This window comes from Cervus canadensis, chromosome 19 (genome assembly GCF_019320065.1).
Source record: "Cervus canadensis isolate Bull #8, Minnesota chromosome 19, ASM1932006v1, whole genome shotgun sequence".
In the NCBI taxonomy this organism is placed as follows: domain Eukaryota; kingdom Metazoa; phylum Chordata; class Mammalia; order Artiodactyla; family Cervidae; genus Cervus; species Cervus canadensis.
The window spans coordinates 20,631,423-20,653,164 of record NC_057404.1 but is presented as its reverse complement, the minus strand read 5'-3'; the positions used below and the strand labels follow the sequence as shown (position 1 = coordinate 20,653,164).

General features: G+C 44.5%; 2 protein-coding genes across 2 annotated transcripts in view; one reads left to right on the top strand and one right to left on the bottom strand.

The window, feature by feature from the left end:
* Positions 1-11,214: 11,214 nt before the first annotated feature.
* CCDC149 (coiled-coil domain containing 149) overlaps positions 11,215-21,742 on the bottom strand; it is a 134,918-nt gene continuing 124,390 nt past the window's right edge. Inside the window, exon 13 of the mRNA XM_043438277.1 lies at positions 11,215-11,304. Within this exon, the coding sequence (XP_043294212.1) occupies positions 11,230-11,304 (75 nt within the window). The 3' untranslated portion in view covers positions 11,215-11,229. The remainder of the gene's footprint in view (positions 11,305-21,742) is intronic.
* Positions 14,956-20,957, top strand: SOD3 (superoxide dismutase 3). The gene is made up of 2 exons (XM_043438280.1): positions 14,956-15,077; positions 19,295-20,957. Exon 2 carries the CDS (start codon positions 19,311-19,313, stop codon positions 20,070-20,072), a length of 762 nt encoding a protein of 253 aa, XP_043294215.1. The 5' UTR covers positions 14,956-15,077; positions 19,295-19,310; the 3' UTR covers positions 20,073-20,957.

The following is a 21,742-nucleotide window of genomic DNA, read 5'->3' as shown; positions in this document are numbered from 1 at the left end:
AATAGGTCTCCAAGGGGATTTTTCAAGTAATCCTCAACTTGAAAGCTCTTCTCTTCCTGTCAAAAGTCAGGGCAGACAACAAAACTGCTCCTACCCCCTAGTGAAGATTGGAGCTTGCTCCAGAGACAGGCAGGGAGGCAGGAAGTAGCCATACAGATCTGATAGACAGCAAAACAAGGAATTTTGTGAGCATATTGAAGGAATATTCACACAGACCTGTGCAGTAGCCTCATCACTAGCAAAGGTAAAGTTTTAGAAGTATTGTTGACAAGACTGTACTTTAGAAAGCTTATATTGAATAAGTAAATGGACGGATGATGGAAGGATGGAGACACAATGGATGGATAGATAGATGGATCATTGGCAGCTCTGCTCAAGGGAAACAAGCATTTAACATTATGAGACCCAGAGAAGGTATGTGAATGGTGCAGAACGAGGATGATAAGGAAGATCTGGGTGCAATATTTCTTTCAGCTGCATCTGGATAAGGTTTACATCATTCCCTTTAGATAAGAAATATACAAGACTTTGTGGTTATTTCTAGCCTGGGTCCTCTTTATTCATGCTTAAGTTAATTGTAAGTAGTTAATGCCACGGGATGAGTTTGGTTCTTCTCATCTAATCTTCTTGCTGTCTTTGTAAAATCCCGAATTAAAGAACTTCTTTAGTTCCTTAAAGAACTAAAGATAAATATCTGAACTAGTGTTGCAGTCATTGCAAGCTGCCTACCTAATAAACATTCTCTTCCTTCTTAATAAGGCAAATTCAATCTTGCTAGGGTAGCAGTATTTTAGGCTAAACACACTTGCTCTGCCAGAGTCCCATGAATCTAGAGATGCCCTGTGATACATTTCTCACCATGAGACACAAAGTGAAGGCATCAGGGAAACAGGGTGCTGCCACCACCCCCTCCTTCTGAATGAGATGGACATCTGGAGGTTTAAAAGTCAACTTGCAGGATGGAGGCAACAAGCGTGAGGTCAGAAGTCTACACACTGCTGATGACAGGAAAGAATGATGTGAATTTCCTGAGCCCCTAACCACAGTGAACGTTTTGTTCCATGAGACAAACATCCAAGTATTTAAGTAACCTTCTATCATATTTGTAGCCAAAAGCACTCCTGGCACTTACTTCTGGGTTCATCCAATTGAAAACTGCAGCCTAGGTTCTAGTGCCCAGGTAGGTAAGGGGAAAAGCATTCTTAACTGAGCATTGCCTGAATAAAGGTGAATTCCTTACTGGGGATGGTACATCGTATGAGTATAGGCTACACATAAAGAAACCCCTGACTTGTACTAACATATATAATAAATCACAGAGTGGGAAGTCCAGAGATAGAGAAGACTCAGGTGCAGAACCATCACAGCTCAGGGATCTAAATTATTCCACCCTTTGCTTGACTATCCTTGGGGAAACCCCATGTGCTGGCTGAAGTAGATTAATTAGGAACTTTTCTTGGTGATCTGAATCCTCTTGGGTTGAGTTGGATACTTGAACAAAATGTATGCCTACCAGCAAGGAAAAGCAGGGGTTGATAGTTGTGTCCATGACACAGAGGCCATAGAAGTTCTCTGTAAGATGTGGAAAGCCCCAAAGGGTGAATGAAGGCAATCCCACCAGCCTAGAGCCAGCATTGATCTGAACGCGTTCTGCTGCCACTTGAAAAACAGAGGGCTTGTTTTCTTGTCCATTCAGCTAATATTTATGGCCTCCAACTGAATGGTCTGATTCATTCATCCCATTTGACTGGTCTCATAACAGGAAGTAAAGCATCCCAAGGGACCAAATAGCCCTCTTATAAAATTGGAATATTTGAAAAAACAAACACTTCCTTCCTTCTCTTCCTCCAAACTAAGCCACCCTCACTGGTGGTGCCTAATAAACCCAAACTCTGTTTACATGGAAAGAAAGAGATTCCAAAGTCTATTTAATAAAGGACAAAGTCACGGATGCTTATTAGAAATAGTCTTTTTTTTTCTTAGGAATTTTAAGAAGTGGCACCTCACTGGGAATAGATGTGAAAACTGAGTGAAGGGCCCTGTGATGTGCAGACAGCTTCCCAGGAGTTCATTTCTCCCCAGAATACTAATCTTCTTGTGGGTATTCTACCGCAGTACTCAGCGTGGCATCTGTTGTGGAGAACAAGTCCTAGTGCCGGGAGCCACTTGCGAGATACACAGAATATTGACGGAACAGAGAGGCAGCCATGCTTTCCTTTGGGGAGTCATGTCTTTCTCTCTCTTCCTTTGTGGGTTGGTCATGCTGACCTGGCTCCTGGCTCTTGGGGGGCCTATCACAGGAGTGTATTCCATTCTTATCCACACTGCAGCTGGTTCATATGTGGGACCCAAACAAGCCCCCTAGACTTAACCTGGGACTCCTGTTGGAATTATTAGGGGTTGCAGGGTTACTGGAATATAAGACACCAGATTTTTCAGTTCTGAGAACCCATAAACTCCTGTTTGCTGAAGTTGGCTTGAAGGAGATGTAGCTAATATAGAGACAGGTACCAGTATCTTGACTCCTAAAAAGGAGGATCAGTTACCTATGGTGAGATAAAGACATTTATTTTATATTTACAAGTCTTCCCATCCCCATTCTGACAACTCTGTGCATTCCCTAGCTCAATTCATAAAAATAAGCAATTCTAAAAAAAAAAAAAAAAAAACCAAACCAAAAAAGCCCATCAATAAGAAGTAATAAATGACAGAGTGTGGTGGTTACTATGTGTCAAGCACTTTGCTGGTTACTTTTATACACATATCTCATTTCATCCTTACACAATTACTGCCCTGTTTTCACTCGTGAGGACCCTGAGCTTGGAGTGGATAAAGGCTGTAAAGTGGTGCCCAGTTTAGATAACCCAAGCCAGGCGCAGCACTCACTGCTCCTGAGGCCTCCATCAGAGACTTGGCAGAAGGCTTCAAAACCGATTAGCTCCTCAATAAGACAACCATTCAGCAATGGATAGAAAAGCCTCCTCTTTCTTATCTAGAACGATTACTCATTACAGGCCTGATCTCAGACTGTGAGACCGAACTTTAAGGACCAACAATATAAAATCCAAAATTCCATTTAGATGACTTTGTCTGGAAAGAATTTGAACTTGAGGTTATTTTCACACCAGTGAGGTTCAGTCCAACAGCTGCCAACCTGATTATTCTGCTAATGTTTACACATGTCTTTGCTTTTCAAATTTGCTGAAGTACAATTTACAAGCAATAAAATATATGATCTTTGACAAACCCTCATTTAAGCATCTCATATTCCATATAGAACATCTCCATTACCCCACTTTCATCACCCCAGAAAGATTTCTCATGTCTCTTTGCAGCTAATTCTGATACACATCCATATCCAGTGCCCCTTAACCCCCATCCTAGGAAGCCCTTGTTCTAATTCCTATGACAATAGATTAGTGAACCTGTTCTAGAACTTCATTTGACTAGAATCACACAATATGTACTATTTTGTGTCTGGCTTCTTTCACTCAGGGTTACGTTGTTGACATCACTCTACGTTGCTGTATGTACTAGCAGTTTATTCCTTCTTATTTCTGAATAGTGTCCAATTATGGAAATATAACACAGATGATCTATTGACCTGATGATGGACATTTGTGATGTTCCCAGTGGAACAATTATGTATAAAGCTCTTATGCATATTCTTGCATAAGTCTTTGTGTGGATATACATTCTCATTTGTCTTGAGTAAATATCTAGGAATGAAATGGTTGGATCACATGTTATTTGCTGTTGTTCAGTCACTAAGTTGTTTCCGACTCTGTGACCCCATAGACTGCAGCACGCCAGCCTTCCCTGTCCTTCACTATCTCCTGGAGTTTGCTCAAACTCATGTCCATTGACTTGGTGATGCCATCTAACCATCTCATCCTCTGCCACCCCATGTTAAGTGTATGTTTAACCTTGGAGAAACTTCTGAAAACTTTTCCAAAGTGGTTCACCATTTTACACTCTCACCAATAATGTAGGAGTTCTAGCTATTCCACATTCTCACCAATATTTACATCATCAATCTTTTTCCTTTTAGCAAGCACATTGGTGTACTGCTGCTGCTGCTGCTAAGTCACTTCAGTTGTGTCCAACTTTGTGTGATCCCATAGACGGCAGACCACCAGGCTCCCCCGTTCCTGGGATTCTCCAGGCAAGAACACTGGAGCGTGTTGCCATTTCCTTCTCCAATGTGTGAAAGTGAAAAGTGCAAGTGAAGTCGCTCAGTCGTGTCCGCCTCTTCTCGACCCCATGGACCGCAGCCTACCAGGCTCCTCCATCCATGGGATTTTCCAGGCAAGAGTACTGGAGTGGGGTGCCATTGCCTTCTCCGACATTGATGTACAGTGATATTCAATTGTGGTTTTGTTTTGCATTTTCCTGATGACCAATGAAGAAGCTTATTGGTCATTTGTACTGAAGCATTGATTAAATTATTTGATCCCATTTTTAAAATTGGGTTATCTTTCTTATTATTTCATTGTAGAATTGTCTATACATTCTGGATACAAGTCCTTTGACGGACAGGTGTATTAGTAATATATCCTGGTCTGTGGTTTCCCTTTTCAGTTTTATAAAGGTGACTTTTGAAGAACAAAAAAATTTTTAATTGAGATGAAATGCAATTTGTCTATTTTCTTTTATAATTTATGCTTTTTTGTTCTACTAAGCAAACTCTACCTACTTGAAGGTCATAAAGATTTATCTCCTACACTTGATTGATGGAGTTTTCTAATGGGTCTTGAAGTCAGGTAGTATCAGTCCTCTAACTTTTTTCCTGCCAAATTATTTTAGCTATTCTAGATCCTTTGCTTTTTCACATACATTGTAGAATCATCTCTTCAATTTCTACAAAAGTCTGCTGGTCTTATGACTAGAATTGCATTGAATCTGAGATAACTGACATCTTAACAATACTTATTTTATAATCCATGAATATGAAATAACTGTATTTAGATCTACTTTAATATCTCTCAGAAACATTTTGTATTTTTGTACATTTTGCACATTTTAAGGGTTGAAGTATTAATCTCTTTTTCTAAATTTATTACTGAATATTTTATTCTCTTTGATGTTCTTATAAATAGTATTTATTTCATTCTCAGTTGTTTTTTGCCAGTGTACAAAAGTCCAATTTATTTTTATTTACTGACTTTGTAATATGTGACCTTGCTAAATGCTTTTAATTAATTTTTATTGGAGTATAATTGCTTTCAACATTGTGTTAGTTTCTGCTATGCAGCAAAGCTAATCAGCTCTACACATATCCCCTCTTCTGTGGATTTCCTTCCCATTTGGCCACCACAGAGCATTGAGTAGAGTTCCCTGTTGCCTGTGTGTTAATACGCAGTTTTTGTTTTTCTCTTTCTGACTTACTTCACTCTGTATGACAGTCTCTAGGTCCATTCATGCTGGGTTTTGTCAAGAGCTTTCATGCATCTATCAAGATAATCATGTGGTTTTCATTCTTTAATTATTTGTTAATATTGTGTATCACACCAGTTGATTTGTCTATATTGAAGAATCCTTGCATTCCTGGGATAAATCCCACTTGATCATGACGTATGATCCTTTTAACCTTGTTAAATTCTTTTACTATTTATAGTAGTTTTTAAAATAGTCCTTGGAATTTTCTCTGTAGACAACCGCAATGTTTGTATAATGTTTACTTTCTTCCTCCTCAATATCCATCCTTTTTTTCCTTCTCTTACTGCACTGGCAAGGACTTCCAGTACAGTAGGTAGGAAGAACAGTTCCAATCTTAGGTGGAAAGCAGTCAAAATTTCTCCATTACCCATGCTGTTATCTGTAGACTTTTCATAGCTGTCTTTGATGAAATCAAGGCGGTTCCCCTCTATTTCCCTCTAATCAAGGAATTCTTATCATGAATGGGGGTTGGCTTTTGTCAAATACTTTTTCTTCTCTTATTGACATAATCATGTGATTTTTCTCCTTTATTCTGTTAATGTGGTGAATTGCGTAGGCAGATTTTCAAGTGTTAAACCAATCTTGTATTTCTGAGATAAATTCTACTTGGTCATGATATACTTTCTGTATTATATATTTTCTGGATTTGTTTTGCTAATATTTTGTTGAGGAATTTTTTTCTGTGTTAATGAAGGACATTAGTCTGTCAGGATTTTGGTTTCAGGTTTATGTTAGTGTTGTAAATAAATTGAGAAGAATTTTCTCCTCTATTTTCCGAAAGAGTTTGTATAAGTGTGGTATTACTTCTTTCTTAAATATTTGATAACTGTTTGGTAGAATTCACTGATGAACCCATGTAGGCCTATGCTTTTCTCTGAGGAAAAGATTTTTGAGCTGCAAAAAAATAATAATTTTTTAATGTACAGGGCCATTTAAACTATTTTTCTTGTATCAATTTTGGAAAGTTGAGTTTTTCAAGAATTTTTCAATTTATCTCAATTATTGAATTTATAAACAAATTTACTCAGAATATTTAATTATCTTTTTGATAGCTATAGGATATGGCGTGATATGCCCTCTTCTATTTCTTATATTGGTAATTTGGATTACTCTCTCGTTTTTAATTAGTTTTACTAGAACTTTATCAGTTTTATTAATCTTGCCAAAGTAACTTCTTTTGGCTTTGTAAACTTTCTGTAAAGTTTATCTGTTCTCAATTTTATTGATTTATGTTTTTTATTATTTCTTTCTTTCTGCTTACATTGTTGTGATTTTCCTAGCTTCTTAACACTTAAACCTCTCTATTTTTCTAACATAGGCATTTAAAGTTATATATTTTCCTCTAATAACTGCTTTGGCTACATTCCACAAATTTGATATGTTGTTTTCATTATGATTCACTTAGAAATATGTTCTAATTTCCCTTATGGTTTCTTCTTTGACTCATGGATTATTTAGTGTGCCTTATTTAATTTTCATATATTTGGGAATTTTCTAGATATCTCATTGTTATTGATATCTATTTTTCTTTCATTGCAATCAGATAACATATTAACATAATCTATAAAGCTTTAACCTTTTTAAATACAATGAAACCAGGATATAGTTGGATATAGTCTACCTTGTTGAATGTTTCATGTAAACTTGAAAAGAACATTTATTATGCAATTGTTGGGAAAATAATTTTAGTCATGTTGGTTGATAGTGTTATTCAGATAATCTATATGCCAAGTGATTTTTGTCTATTTCTTCTATCAACTAAAAAGAGAATATGTTAAAAAATGTCCGATTATGATTATGTACTAATTTATTTATCTCGTTAGCCAAGTTTTTGTCGGTGTATTCTAATGTTTGTTATTGGGCTAAACATTTAGGGATCCTGATAAATGTGCTTTCATCATCATGAAATGCCCAACTGCAATCATCTACACCAATCATCTTTGTCTGGACATCTGCTTTGTCTGATATTAATATAATCATGCTTGTCTTAGGCTGTTTGCCTGGTAAATCTTTTTTCATCCTTTTACTGTCAATTTATCTGTGTATTTGATATGTATCCTTTACAGGCAGCAAATAACACTATTGAACCATCATTTGAAAAATGAGAACTATCATGTAGAAATGTGAATCTCTGGTCTCTCTTGAAAATAGAAGGTCTGGCAATAATAGGCAGCATTCCCATTTGGCAACATCTGGTTGTGCAGCTGCTGCCCCAAATATATTCAGAATTTCTCTCTGATCTCCACTCTTCTCTATTGTTTCCCAGGCACGGGGCTGAGTTGCCATTTTTCAATGGGCTGTTGCTGTTTTTCTCACAGAAAAGAAATTTTTCTTCAGGTAAATATCTCCACTAGAATATGAAGACACAATATATATAGAAAGGTTATGCGTTTAATGACAAAAAGGAGACAACACGTAGCTGGCCCACTTTAGTCATGATGGGACCTGTCTGGCTCCCATTGGTGTCTGAGTTTTCAGTTCCTGTTGTAATAAACACTCAAGTTCTGTCTGAGTTGATAGAACTTTGAATGTTAGAATGCAAAAAAGAGAGGATGGTTTCATCCTAGGCATAGGCATTTACTTTTACAAATGCCTGTTCGCTCCTTGTAATGTATTTTAAAAGCAATTTCAAGTCTACGTTAGTGTGTATGTAATAAATATATGTTCCCAAATGAGAAGATAACTTCATTCTGACCAATAATGCCCAGCCAGGAAAATGCTCTGATGATCAAAACACATTTCCATAAGTCAAATAAAGTAGTTGAACCAACAGTTAGATCCCAACTCTTCTGCCTTGGATTTTAAGGGAAATTAATCTGGTGGCTCCAAAATCACTGCAGATGATGACTGCAGCCATGAAATTAAAAGACACTTACTCCTTGGAAGGAAAGTTATGACCAACCTAGATAGCATATTAAGAAGCAGAGACATTACTTTGCCAGCAAAGGTCCATCTAGTCAAGGCTATGGTTTTTCCAGTGGTCATGTATGGATGTGAGAGTTGGACTATAAAGAAAGCTGAGCGCTGCAAAATTGATGCTTTTGAACTGTGGCGTTGGAGAAGACTCTTGAGAGTCCCTTGGACTGCAAGGAGATCCAACCAGTCCATCCTGAAGGAGATCAGTCCTGCGTGTTCATTGGAAGGACTAATGCTGAAGCTGAAACTCCAATACTTTGGCCACCTCATGCGAAGAGTTGACTCATTGGAAAAGACCCTGATGCTGGGAAGGATTGGGGGCAGGAGGAGAAGGGGATGACAGAGGACGAGATGGCTGGATGGCATCACTGACTCAATGGACATGAGTTTGAATAAACTCCAGGAGTTGGTGATGGACAGGGAGGCCTGGTGTGCTGCGATTCATGGGGTCACAAACAGTCGGACATGACTGAGTGACTGAACTGAACTGAACTGAACCCGGTGGCTCAGTGGCAAAAAAATCCAAAGAATCTACCTGCAATGCAAGAGACCGTGGGTCAGATCACTGGGTCAGGAAGATCCTCTGAGAAAGAAATGACATCCCACTCTAGTATTCTTGCCTCGAGAATCCCATGGACGGGCAGCCTGGTGGGCTACAATCCATAGGGTAGCAAAGAGTTGGACATTATTTAGCATGCAGCAGCCAATAAGAGATACCCCCTAGTTTCTGATGTAAAAACTTAGTGGAGAAAGACCAATGTGAAAAGCTTCTTATGCTAAGATGGACAAAAGCTGGAGAAAGTTTCATATCCTGGTCCCCATCTGGGTCTGCCAGTAGCTCTTATTGTGTCCCCGCTATAAGGAGGATGTCCCAAGACCTCAATCCTACTCCCATTCTCTCCAGGAATGGCAAGATGGACCCTAAAGAGCTATGTCTGGGCCCAGAAGAACTGCAAGGAGGTTGACTGGTTTGTAAAATTGCTCCAAAATTCTGTGAAATGAAATTCAAAATATACTACTAGGGCCATAACACAGGACTATCTAATCTTTCAGATACTGCTGCCCTTCTGGATTCACCTTGGGTAGTCTTGGTAGGTGATGGTGGTTTGGAGGCTGTGATGAGAGTCACTACTCACTCCATTTGAGACCATCACTAAAGAAGGGCTAGAACCCTACTGGATTCATTTTCTAAGTGAGACACATGGCCGCTTCTCTATTTTCCTCCCTGGGCTTCAAATCTGCAGCTTTCTGAATTTTGTCAGCATTTAGACTGCCTAAATCCTTTTCTAAAATAGAGGCTGAGTCAGAGAACCTCTTCTGTACAGTTTCTTCCAGCTTTGATTTTCTATAATCCTAGGAGCAGAGAATGTTATGTCACTTCCATCCCTAGATGCCAATCTCTACATATTGTAGTGTTTGTGCATTTTGCACAAGCTCCCCGGGTGTTTCCTGTCCATCTTTTTCTTGTTGTAGTTAGTTTGGTCATTCTGAAGGTGTGGACAAAAGGAATTGGGCCAAGGTGGCCATCTGAATGGGGAGAGGTTTTCTTCTTCCTGGTGAGGTTGCAGGGTGTATGTGCATTGCAGGGGGCGGTCAGAAGGGGAAGGGGAAAGAGATAGTCTATGAAGCATCAGAACCAGTGAGATAGACGGTCACCAATCTGAAGGCTCAGTGATCTGGGCTCAAGTCCTTCCTCTGCACCTACTAGGTGTGACACTGAGCAAGTCAATTAACCACTGTGGGTCTTGGTTTTGTTATTTGTAAATTATGAAAATAACACTGGGGAGAATCTGTGCTCCTTCCTAAATAGGTCTGTTCAAATAGATCATGAGCCGCCTGAACTAAAGTTATGATTTATACATTTTCACAGTCATGATGCCCAGAGCAGAGTCTGGCACATAATTTTATCAGTCAGGCATGAATTTGGCTGTAAGTATTAATAACAGAAACCCACTGACAGTGGAAAACATGGAGGTAATTTCCTCCTATTATAAGAAAACTGCAACTGTGCTGGTGTCAGTTAAGGTGCTCAAGGAGACACTTTTCCCTCTTTAGCTTTTAATTTAATTTAGTTTCTAATGAAGCTTTTGAGGACGTAGGTTCTTTCCATTTTTTTCTCCTTCATCCTGTGCATGTTGGATTTTGTTCTCATTCTCACCAACTTATAGCCCCAAAGGAGCTGCCACATTGCTAGGCATCAAACCCATGTTTAAGACAATAGGAAGGATAAAGAGGCAGCGCCAATCATTTCTGTCTTTTTTAATAATGAAAGTGAGACCTTTTCCCAAAGCCACATCAGATTATGTCCAATTGGCTATAACTGGGTCTCATGACCACCACCAGCTGCAAGGGATTCTAGGAAAGTAAGTGCCTGGCTTTTCCAGCTTCTGTGGTGGGAGGCAGCAAGCAGAGGGGTCAATATGGCCATTGGGTCAACAAATATTTTAAAATAAATACAACTAGAAAATAAGCTGAAAAATACTTCTCTCTTCTCAAGTGGAGTGTACTGTGCAATTATTTTGAGGAAATGAATGCTTCATTGGATATGCTTTTAAATATTCATACTGCTCTTTTGTTTTTATGCGGCAAAACAGGAATGACCTATGTTCTCTCACAGGTATGGGCAGGAAGTGGAACTAGAGGCAAGGTCAGACCCCGTGAAGGACTTAGCTTGGAGGGATTTTACTTTGATGTTTTCCTGAGAGAATACTTTGCACATGCTCACCTTGTGATCACAGAGATATTGCTTTCGTGTGCTACAGTTGGTCTTCTCCTCACATGGCCAGCCAAGTGTAACTTGTTGAGAAGTTCCTGGTTCTGACTGGTTTCCATTACCTTCTGATTCATGTACATTTCAGTGGAAGGGTGACACATTCACAGAAAAAGGAAATTTCCCAGAACACAGCACGGACATGGAATGCAGGGTCTCTTCTTCACTGAGGAGCAGTGCTGTTACAAAGAAAAGGTGCGTGTAAATCACCTAACTCGTGCCTGGCACAGAAGAGGCACTGAACACATGTGAGATAGTATTGTTATGACTGTTAATAAGAATGATGTTTTTTTAATCTCCCTGCTCACTTTGCCAACAAGCCTCTCCTTTTCCCCACATTACCCTGTGGGGTTTGGACAAAATGACAGGATGCAAGGTTGAACTACACAGGTCCCTGGTTCCACTCTTACTTCCCAGGGACTTCGGGGAGAACCTCAGGCGGGCAAGACATACTTGAAGCTGTCTCAGGTGTATCTGAAGTATTCTGGTTGGGTAGACTGTTACCACACAGACTCTGACCTTTTAGGGAGGCAACCTGAAATCCTAACTGTTGTGTTCAGAAACTTTCTCCTCACAGTAGCCACTGTATTTCCTGGTAGAATTTAATCCTGTCAGTTTTCTGAACACAACGGGAAGGAAGTTATGTACAACTGATATTCCTGCATAAAAGAAGTACAAAGTTCCCTAGCAGAGATCTCTTCTATTCAGATAGGAGTACATTTGAATGCATCTCCTAACAGTGGCTGATTTACAATGCTTGTTTGATTTTCCATTGTATTATACATTAACACAAGGAGAAAGGACAGAGGTCAAGGGTTAGGTGTCTTGTTTATCAGTCCCGGACGTTACAGAGATAACTGCGAGGTACACAGTCATTTGTTGTTTCGAACTTCTCTTTCATCGCCCCTTCAGACTTCTGGAGGTAATAAAACATAATGATTAAGGGACCTGGATCAGCAATCAGAGACTCTTGGGTTTAAATTTTGCCTTTGCCATGTTATAACACTGAAACTTTCGGCCTGTTCTTTTCTTTAAAAAAATTGAACTATAATTGACCTATTATTCAGAAAGAATAATTATTCTTTCTGAACCTCATTTCCTTATCTACAAAGTGGGCAAATTAACACCTATCCCACAAAATTATTGCAAGCATTAAATAAAACAGTATGTGAGAAAGTGTTTTGTAAAGTGTTTGGTCTCAAGTACAGAAAATGCAGCCCAAACAACTTAAGCAAAGAGAGAAGGTATTTTTTAATAGACTGGTAAAACATACTAGTCTATTAAAAACAATAAATTAAAAAAAAATTTTAAATGAAGTAATGCTTTCTCATAAATAATTTTAGGAAAAAAACTCCAAATGCTGATTAGGGTGCCTCTTCCTCTCCTTCCTCATTCTCAGTTCTGCATCCCAAAGACAAATGCTGTTAAGAGTTTCTGGTTTTAATACATGTTGTAGGAATAGACAAATAGAGTGTACTGTTTATTAGACTATTTTTAAATATATGTATTATAAAGTGTGTATATTACTAAAAAGGCACAAAAACTACCAAAAAATCAGTTGTCCACTAAAAAACAACAACAACAAAAGAATGTATTTGACTCACATAATGAAAACAGTTTCAGGTACAGCTAGATCCAGGGGCTGAAACACTGTAACTGGGTCCAAATATCACTCTACTTTTATTCTACTTCCCTCCCTCCACTGGCCCCATCCTCAGATGGGTTTTCCCTGAGTGAAGCAAGGGGGTACAATAACTCTAGCCTTTCTCTTCTAGTTTCAAGTCCATTGGGAAAGAGAAGATACATTCTTCACAACAGTCCCAGCAAAAATGTCACTGCATCTTACTGGCTCTGAATGTATTATTCTGGAACTAATGCAACATTATGACTGGTCAGGAACCCACCTCTGGAGCAAAGGGCGAATCAATACTACTTGCATGGACTGAAAATGCAGTGGTTTCCAAGAAGGAAATTGGGGTGCTATTGCCAAAGGTGTGGTGCATGGATATTGGGCAGGTCGGGTAGGAGAAAAAGCAAATTTCTTCTAGAATGCCATAAAAAGGAAAGTGAAAATGGACTTTACTACCAATTTGAGAATATCACAGCAGAGGAAATCTTTCTTGGCCCTTAAATAAAACTAAAGGAAGAAAGTGCTACTTGATACAGTAGTTATGAACTGATACAATTCTTACTTCAATAACTGAATGAAAACACAGATTTCATTTTTTTTTTTTCCAGTTGGATGGATGATTCACAATGGGAAACCAGAATGTTTCAGGGTGAGGCAGAGTGGAGGGCAGCATCTGGAACTCAGAAAAGTCATTAGTCAAAGGCACCTACCCCCATAACAGAATGCAGAGTGGGAGGGACTGAGCCCATGATGCCTGAGGTTTCCGTGAGCCAGGCGGGCTGATGCCAGGGTACAGGCTGGAGGCTCTGAGTGCCCAGAAGTCTCTATCTTATCTTGTGCAATGGCTGTTCCAGGACAAGATCTTTAGTTTGAGTTCTTCCTGCCAAGCAGAGGTTTCCAAACCTGGCTGGACTCCAGAATTCTTGTTTCAGTTGCTACGTCATGTCCGACTCTTTCGCAACCCCATGGACTGTAAAGGGCCAGGTTCCGCTGTCCACGGGATTTCCTAGGCAAAAATACTGGAGTGGGCTGCCATTTCCTCCTCCAGGGGATCTTCCTGACCCAGGGATCAAATCCGTGTCTAATGCTTGGCAGGTGAATTCTTTACCACTGAGCCACCTGAGAAGCCCATACTCTAGAATAGCTAGTTTTTAAAAAGATGATTCCAGGAAGCCCTGCTGGCAAAGGATTAACTTAGCCTGGGGTGGGGCCCAGAAGTCTAGATTGTGAACAAGCTTTCCTGAGGTCAGAACAAGGGTCTGGGTCTCTAGGGGCCCTGGCTTTGCTTCCCCAGTTGCACTCCCCACTCTGTACTAGATGGATCTGTTGACACTGCTGTTCCCTCCCTGGAGTATGAACCCCAAAAGGCAGGGACTCACGCAGCTTTGGGTACCAGTACACAACGGAGTGAGCACCCACTAAGCATTTATTGAAAGCAGGCTGGAGGGCAGGCAGGCAGGCAGGCAAGCTGCCTTTTCCAATGTGGTCTTTTCTCAGGGGGGAGGGAGGTTCTGTTTCTGGAAAGAACTGCTGTGATTGAGGAAAGATCATGGCAAAAAAAGGAGAAAAAGGGCACTGGGGAAGGGAAAGACTTGTGGTTCCTCCACACTACTCATTCTTTAAAAAAAAGAAAAAACTCCTCCATAACTTTAATAAGGAAGTGAGAACAGGATGAGAGTGACTACGGGCAGGGTCCTGGGTTAGCCTCACCTCCCCATCTTACAGATGATGAAACGGAGGCGCAGGCTCATCCTTAGGACATCCTTAGGACACAGCTGGGACCCTGCAGCCTGAGTGGGTAACTGCTGCCCCCGCTGCGTCTCACCTCTCACAGGTGTGGAAGCACGGTCCTGGAGAAAACATCATGCATTTTTGCAGGGTGTCCATTTCCATCTCAGACATCCAGCAAAAGTAAATCAAGAGCTGAGGAAATCAGGGGAGAGCAAAGGGCGTCTCAAGAAAGAGACCATTGTACACCTCTCCAAACAGGCTGTTTTCTGTCTACTTTCTATTCCCCTGCTGTGCCCTGAAGGTCACTTGCTATGTCTGCACAACTCACTCAGTGAAGTCACGAAAAGGAATACTTGGCCGGGGAACGCGGGGCTGGGGAGGGACCGCGGGGAGGGGACAGGGCTGCGGGAGGTGAGGCAATTCCACAACAAGGACAGCCTGGCCGGCTTCCCTGCCTAGACCAGCCCAATGACCTTCTTTCCTCTCAGTGACCACTCCCCTCAGAGGCTGCCCTGCTCGCTCACAAACAGCCCTGGAGTTGCCCGCATTCCTGTGACCAGCTGGAGAGGTGCTGCTCCTCGGGGGTCCCAGGTGAGAAAGCTCTCTTTGAAGAGCTGGAAAGTGGGCGTGAAGTCGAGGTTCATGTCGCTCTTCTCAGAGTGTGCTTACTGAGTCTGAAACTGGGGCAGGGCATCCGGCCTCTTCTAGGAAAAGGATTTGAACATTTTCATGGGAGGAAACACACATCTTCTTGACAGAGCCCAGCTGCTCTGGAGGGGAGGAGGAGGGCGGCAGGGATCGGGCTGAGGAAGACAATGGGCGGGGGCAGGAAGCGATTGTTTGGGGACCTGTTAATGCCCATTCAAGAGGACCTCAGCATCCTGTGGGTTAGAGAAAAAAGAGACATGGGCTGAGGAAGGTAGATGTTTCTGGATGTTGCCTGGTGTGGGTGGTGAGGAAAAGCCACCTGCTTAGGGGAGTCAGAAAGGAGTCTGGCAGGCTCAGATTCACAGCCCAGACCCATTCTCATAGGGCACCCAGGCCTTAGAAGACCCTGGAGTCTTCGAGGGGGTGAGAGGTAAACAGTTTTCCCAAACCCAAACCCAGGAAGGAGGCACCAGCTCGGTAGCTTGCTTTGCTCCCTGATAACTTTGTTCTCCTCTCCGGACCAAGCAAGCCTTTCTGAAACCACTTGGTCATCTACAGCTCAAACTGAGAGACTGAGGAGGGTGAGCCTTCTGTGAGCTGACCTGGAAGTGAAAAGCTTAAGACCCAAGGAGTTTTACCTGGGGTTCAAGAAGAATTCTCTTTTATTTATTTATTATTATTTTTTTTAATTTTAATTTTTTTTATTTGTTTTTATTAGTTGGAGGCGAATTCTCTTTTATTTAAGAGGGCTTCCCTGGTGGCTCAGAAAGTAAAGAATCCACCTGCAATGCAGGAGACTCAGGTTCAATCCCTGGGTTGGGAAGATCCCCTGGAGAAGGGAAAGGCTACCCACTCCAGTATTCTTGCCAGGAGAATTCCATAGACAGAGAAGCCTGGCAGCCTACAGCCCATGGGCTCTCAAAGAGTCGGACACGACTAAGCGACTCACACACACACACACTCTCTCTCTCTCTCTCTCTTTCTCTCTAAGACAAAAACATCTCCTTCAAGTGTTAATTATGACCCAAGCATTTTTGGAAAAGAAAGCTTTGTGGACACGTCCAAAGCAACTTGTTTTTCTGTATGCTTTCAATGAAAAACCTTCTAGCTGGCAGAGCCCTCTTGAGGGGCAGGACCAGCTCAAAAGGACAGGGGTGGTCGGTAGTGATAGAGGCCAAGATGTGGCCTCAGGGATAGTCCTCTATTCCTGCCCCGGCTCACAGGGGCTTTACCATAGTAACCAGGCCATGTTGGAAGTGCTGCCCTTGATGTCACTTTCTGGACCTCTCCACCTACCTGTCACTCCTTCTTGGAGCCTTTCCTAGCCACCTCCTCCTCCTACAGCTTCAATAGCATCCTGAGATCCTTAGCAGCAGTTTTTCTCTGATAGCTAAGAGCTGCCACTTGCTGGGAATTTTCTATGTACCAGGCTCTGGGTTAATTGCCTCTGATGAGAGCCATACAGTGTGGTGCCTAAACCTTGGGCTTGGAGCAGACCACACCCCTTCACAACCTGCCTCAGCTATTATTGAATATGTAACTCTGGGAGACAGTGGAGGACCGAGGAGCCTGGTGTGCTACAGTTTATGGGGTCACAAAGAGTTACATGACTTAGTTGTCTGTACAACACTCACCTTTTTGTGCCTTAGTTTGTCTGCGCTCTAGAATGGGGGTAACAATGCACCCACCCCAGAGGGTTCTTGGGAAGCTACATGAATTAACATTTGCAAAGTATTTTTATTAGTGCCTGTATGTGTTTTCAGTAAATGTTAGCGATTCTAATTGTGTCTTTCAAGCATCACAGCAAGTCTCTAAGGTAAGTATCATTATCTCTATTTGCATATAAAAAAACCGAAGGCTCAGACAGGAGGGTGAGCCCAGCTAGACTCTGCAGTCCAGCACTCTCTGGTACCCTGTAACAAAAATAACAAGTATGCTAACTCTAAGGGAGTAGGTAAAGTGGCAGTCAGGCTTCAGATCCAGTGAGTTCTGGAATCCATGATTTTAATCACCATACTAGATTGTCTTTCTGTTATGATTATGGAAAGAATAAACACTCAACCCAGATTTTAACTTTAAAATGGCACCTGCTTTGGGGTTGGATAAGGCCTTTGACAATGCAGTTGATCCTCAAACCAGCTCTTTAGAGGCAGCATTGATCCCTGTGGGCAGGCTTAAAAATGTGAAAATGGCCTGTCATCTCATATCTCATTTAACCTTCCTAGTGATCCTTGGTGGTCTTACCGGCCTTGTTTTATAGCTAAGGCAGAGTTGGAAATTTCCCCCACAATACTGCAGTTAGTATCTGTGTCTTGCTTTAAAATTCCTGGTTGGGTACCACAGCTATAAATAAAATAAAACAAAAAACAACTCATGCCCACTGAATCAGAATCTCTTAGGGTGCGGCCTGGGCATCTGAATTTTAAGATTCAGAATCTGATGTGTGGCCAACAAACACTGAGAGCCCCTCCCACCGACACTGCCTCTTCCAAGGGCCAGAACTCCCTTTTATAACCGTCTGCCCAACCTCCCACCTGGGGTCTTACCCTTAGCAAGCTTGCGCAAAACTTGCCCTCTCTCTCTCCTTCTCAGGGCCTGGTACCACCATCCATCACCCAGTCTCCCCCGCCGGGAACTCAGTCATCCCCAGCTCCTCCTCTCCACTGCCATTGGTACCCAAACCGTGAAACTGTTTGAAGCCCTCCTGAAACCGTGCTGCCTCCTCTTTAGTAATAGCCTTCATCATTTTTGGTTAGGATTGCTGCTGCTGCCCCTTAATTCATCACTCTGCCTGTCTCCAGTTCTCCTGTGTCTCCATTTCTGCCTGGGGTCTTCCCATCCCTTCTCCTCTGTCCTCTCCATTCCCGAAGTCTAGCCCACATTCTTTCTCCTGCCAGACTAAAAACTATCTCAACACTCACTTTTCTGCTTAAAAACTTCCACCAGCACTAGCCTCCCAGCTAATAACCATGCATTTTAGCACGGCAAACCCAGCCCCTCCCTCCTTGGCCCAAAGCTCCCTCTTCGGCCTCGACTCCTCCCTGGAGGCACAGGCTGCATCCCAGCCACACTAAATTTCCCCGGTGCCCCGTACAAACTGTGTCCCTTCACAGCCTGTGAACACTCAGGTTGTGCCTCCTGCCTGAAATGGGCTTCTGACCTGGCTTGACTGAAAAGCTCCTACTTGTCCTGTGGGTCTTTCAGAAGTCACCTCCTCTGGGAAGCCCTCCTGGAGTCCCCCACGAAGATGTGCACTGCTTATTCTGCCCTCCCCCTGCACAAATCTCCATCTTCAATCAGAGGATAGCACTGGAATGATCTGCTGACACGCCCGTCTCTCAGGGAACTCCTCCTTCCACATTCACGTATTAAATGTCTCCCACTACCAGGTGCAGGCCCAGATGCTGGGGATACAGATGAATAAAACCGAGTTCCTGGCTTCAGGTCTACACCACACAGCAGAGAGGAGGGGGCGGGGCATTTCAGAGAGCACACAGCAAGTGCAAGAAGCAGCCTTTTGCTGCCTGTCTAAGGGGATGCCCTAAAAGAGTGGCAGGAGATGAGGGGGCGAGATGCTGAGAGGGAGGAGATCTGGAAGGGCCACAAGAGCTTCCCTCAGGAAGCCTGAGACAACCGCCTGTTGGGCTTAGCAGCTCTTTTGGGTCCGACTCTTTGTGACGCCGTGGACTGTAGCCCACCAGGCTCCTCTGTCCATGGGGATTCTCCAGGCAAGAATACTGAGTGGGTTGCCATGCCCTCCTCCAGGGGATCTTCCCAACCCAGCGATGGAACCCAGGTCTCCCGCATTGCAGGCAGATTCTTTACCGTCTGAGCCATCAGGGAAGACCACCTCTATGCCACCCCCACCATGCTGTGGAGATGGTAGTTGGGAAGATCAGGATAAGACTTGTGGCTCAGAAAGATCCCTGTGAGTTTCTTGAGATTATTCCTCATCCATCTTTACAACCGCAGCACCTAGCCCAGTTCCTGGAACACAGAAGGTCCTGGAGAGACAGGGGCCAAAAGAACAAGAGAGGGACGCTGGGCGAGAAAGGCCCTCAGCAGAAAGGGTCTGGAGTCAAGGACACCGGAGTGTCTGATATTCCAGGTTTCCGGTAACTAAGCCTCGTTCTGCCCCCACCCCCTGGGGGTGCCCGCAGGTGCTCGACTCTGGCCATGCTGGCGCTGCTCTGTGCCTATCTGCTCCTGGTGGCCTGTGACTCGGCCGCCTCGACCGACCAGCTCCTGCATCAGATGATCATGGAGGAGCAGATCCGCGACATGCACACCAAGGTGACGGAGATCTGGCAGGAGACTGTGACGCAGCGGCGGGCGGCGGCCATCGACCCGGACGCCGCGCTCCATGCCGTCTGCCGGGTGCAGCCGTCGGCCACGCTGGAGGCGGAGCAGCCCCAGGTCAGCGGCCTCGTGCTCTTCCGGCAGATCCGGCCTGGCACCCTGCTGGAGGCCTTCTTCCACCTTGAGGGCTTCCAGGACGAGCCCAATGGCACAAGCCACGCCATCCACGTACACCAGTTTGGGGACCTGAGCCAGGGCTGCGACTCCACCGGGCCTCACTACAACCCGATGTCCGTGCCACACCCGCAGCACCCGGGCGACTTTGGCAACTTCGCCGTGCGCAATGGCCAGGTCTGGAAGCACCGCTACGACCTGGCTGCCTCGCTCACCGGCCCGCACTCGATCGCGGGCCGCGCCGTGGTGGTCCATGCGGGCGAGGACGACCTGGGCCGGGGCGGCAATCAGGCCAGTCTGGAGAACGGTAACGCGGGCCGCCGGCTTGCCTGCTGCGTGGTGGGCCTGTGCGGCCCGGGGCCCTGGGCGCGCAAGGCGCAGGAGCACGCGGAGCGCAGGAAGCGGCGGCTGGAGAGCGAGTGTAAGGCCAGAGCGCGGCGCGAGAGCGAGCCTAAGGCCCTCTGAGCGCTCCCCCCGACCGCGCGCCGCAGGCCCCTTCTATGCGCTCTGGGAGCCCCTCCACGCCCCGACTCCCCTCCAAGTGCCCCTAGACCGCTCCACGCCCGGACTTCTCTCCAGGCTCCCGAGATCCCCTCTATGTGCCTCCGCGCCCCCTCTCTACGTACCCTAGTATCCCTGTGTGCTGTGGCGTCTCCCCTGGACCTTTCTACACCCTGACACTCCTCCAAGAGCCCAAGACGCTCTCCATGTGACCGAGGACCCCTTCTACGCATCCTGGGCAACCCTGGGACCCCTCAACATCCTGACGCCTCTCCAAGGCCCACGATCCCATCCTTGAGACCCCAAGCCGCCTACCCCCTCACCTTGATTTTGCTCCTTCCTCTTCCGGAGACACTCTGTACTCTGGAGTACCCCTTCTGCCATGGCTAGGATCTAACTGAAAATCCCCTTCACTTCGAGGTCTTCAACCACGTATATTGAGACACCCCTTTCATCCTGAGGGCACCCCGTGCTCTGAGGACGCCCCTCCCCCCACCCAGAGATACCGAAGTAAACCCCTGAACCCTGAGGGTCTTCCAGACTCTCTGAGGTCCCTTTCCACCTTGACACCCCCGCCTTCACCCTGTGAGCCCGGAGATCCCTCTATGCCCTAAGCACCCACCTCCCCCCACCTCCTATGGGCTCCTTCTAGGCACTCTGAGACCCCTCCAGAGTTTGCCTAACACTACTCCCCCACCTCTGCCCCCCAGCTTGTGCAGCCTGCACTTAGGTGCCTCTTCCAGGTGTCTCCAGGTATTCACCCCCCACCCCAATCCCTCAAGAGGGCAGCTCCTTTGGGGGTTGTTTGACAATGTTTGCGTTGCACATTAAAAACTCAGCAAATCAGTACTTTATGGGGACCTTGGTTACTTTTTTCTTTTTGATGCTTCTCTCCTGGCTCAGCTATTTTTGGGGAATGGTAAAGATGTTTCCCGAATCCCTATAGGACTTCTCTTTGTTCCCTGCCCAGCTCCTCTGCACGGTTTAATCACCTATCGATCCTTATGCATTTGGGTGGAGCTTGCAAGAGGGAGGAAAGCAAGATCACTTAGGGAAGTGGGAAAACAAAAAAACAGCTTCCTGGGCTACATCCCAGAGCTGTAGAATTCAAAGGGAGAGGAGGAAGTTTATTTGAAACAACCTTCCCAGTGATTCTGGGCTTCCCTGGTGGCTCAAAACAGTAAAGAATCCGCCTCCAATGCAGGAGCCATGGGTTCAACCCCTGCGTTGGGAAGATCCCCCTGGAGAAGGGAATGGCTACCCGCTCCAGTATTCTTGCCTGGAGAATCCCCGTGGACAGAGGAGCCTGGCGGGCTACAGTCCGTAGAGTTGCAGAGACGGACATGACTGAGCGACTGACGCTTTCACGCCCAGTGATCCTGATGCTGGAGCCACTGGCCTGGAGTGGGGGATGCACCAACATGCTGGGCTCTGTGGTCTTTCACGCCTGCCTCTGTGTGAAGCCTGAGGTCCATTCCCCAGATGGTGGAGACAGGGCCAGAGAGGCGGTGTCACTGTGCAAGTTCCAGGGAAGTTGGTGTTGGTATCTGAAGTTGTCAGCCTTCTCCACAACCAGGACAATGCTCTTCTTGACTTTGTTTTTTTTTTTTTTTTTGGCCATGCCATATGGTATG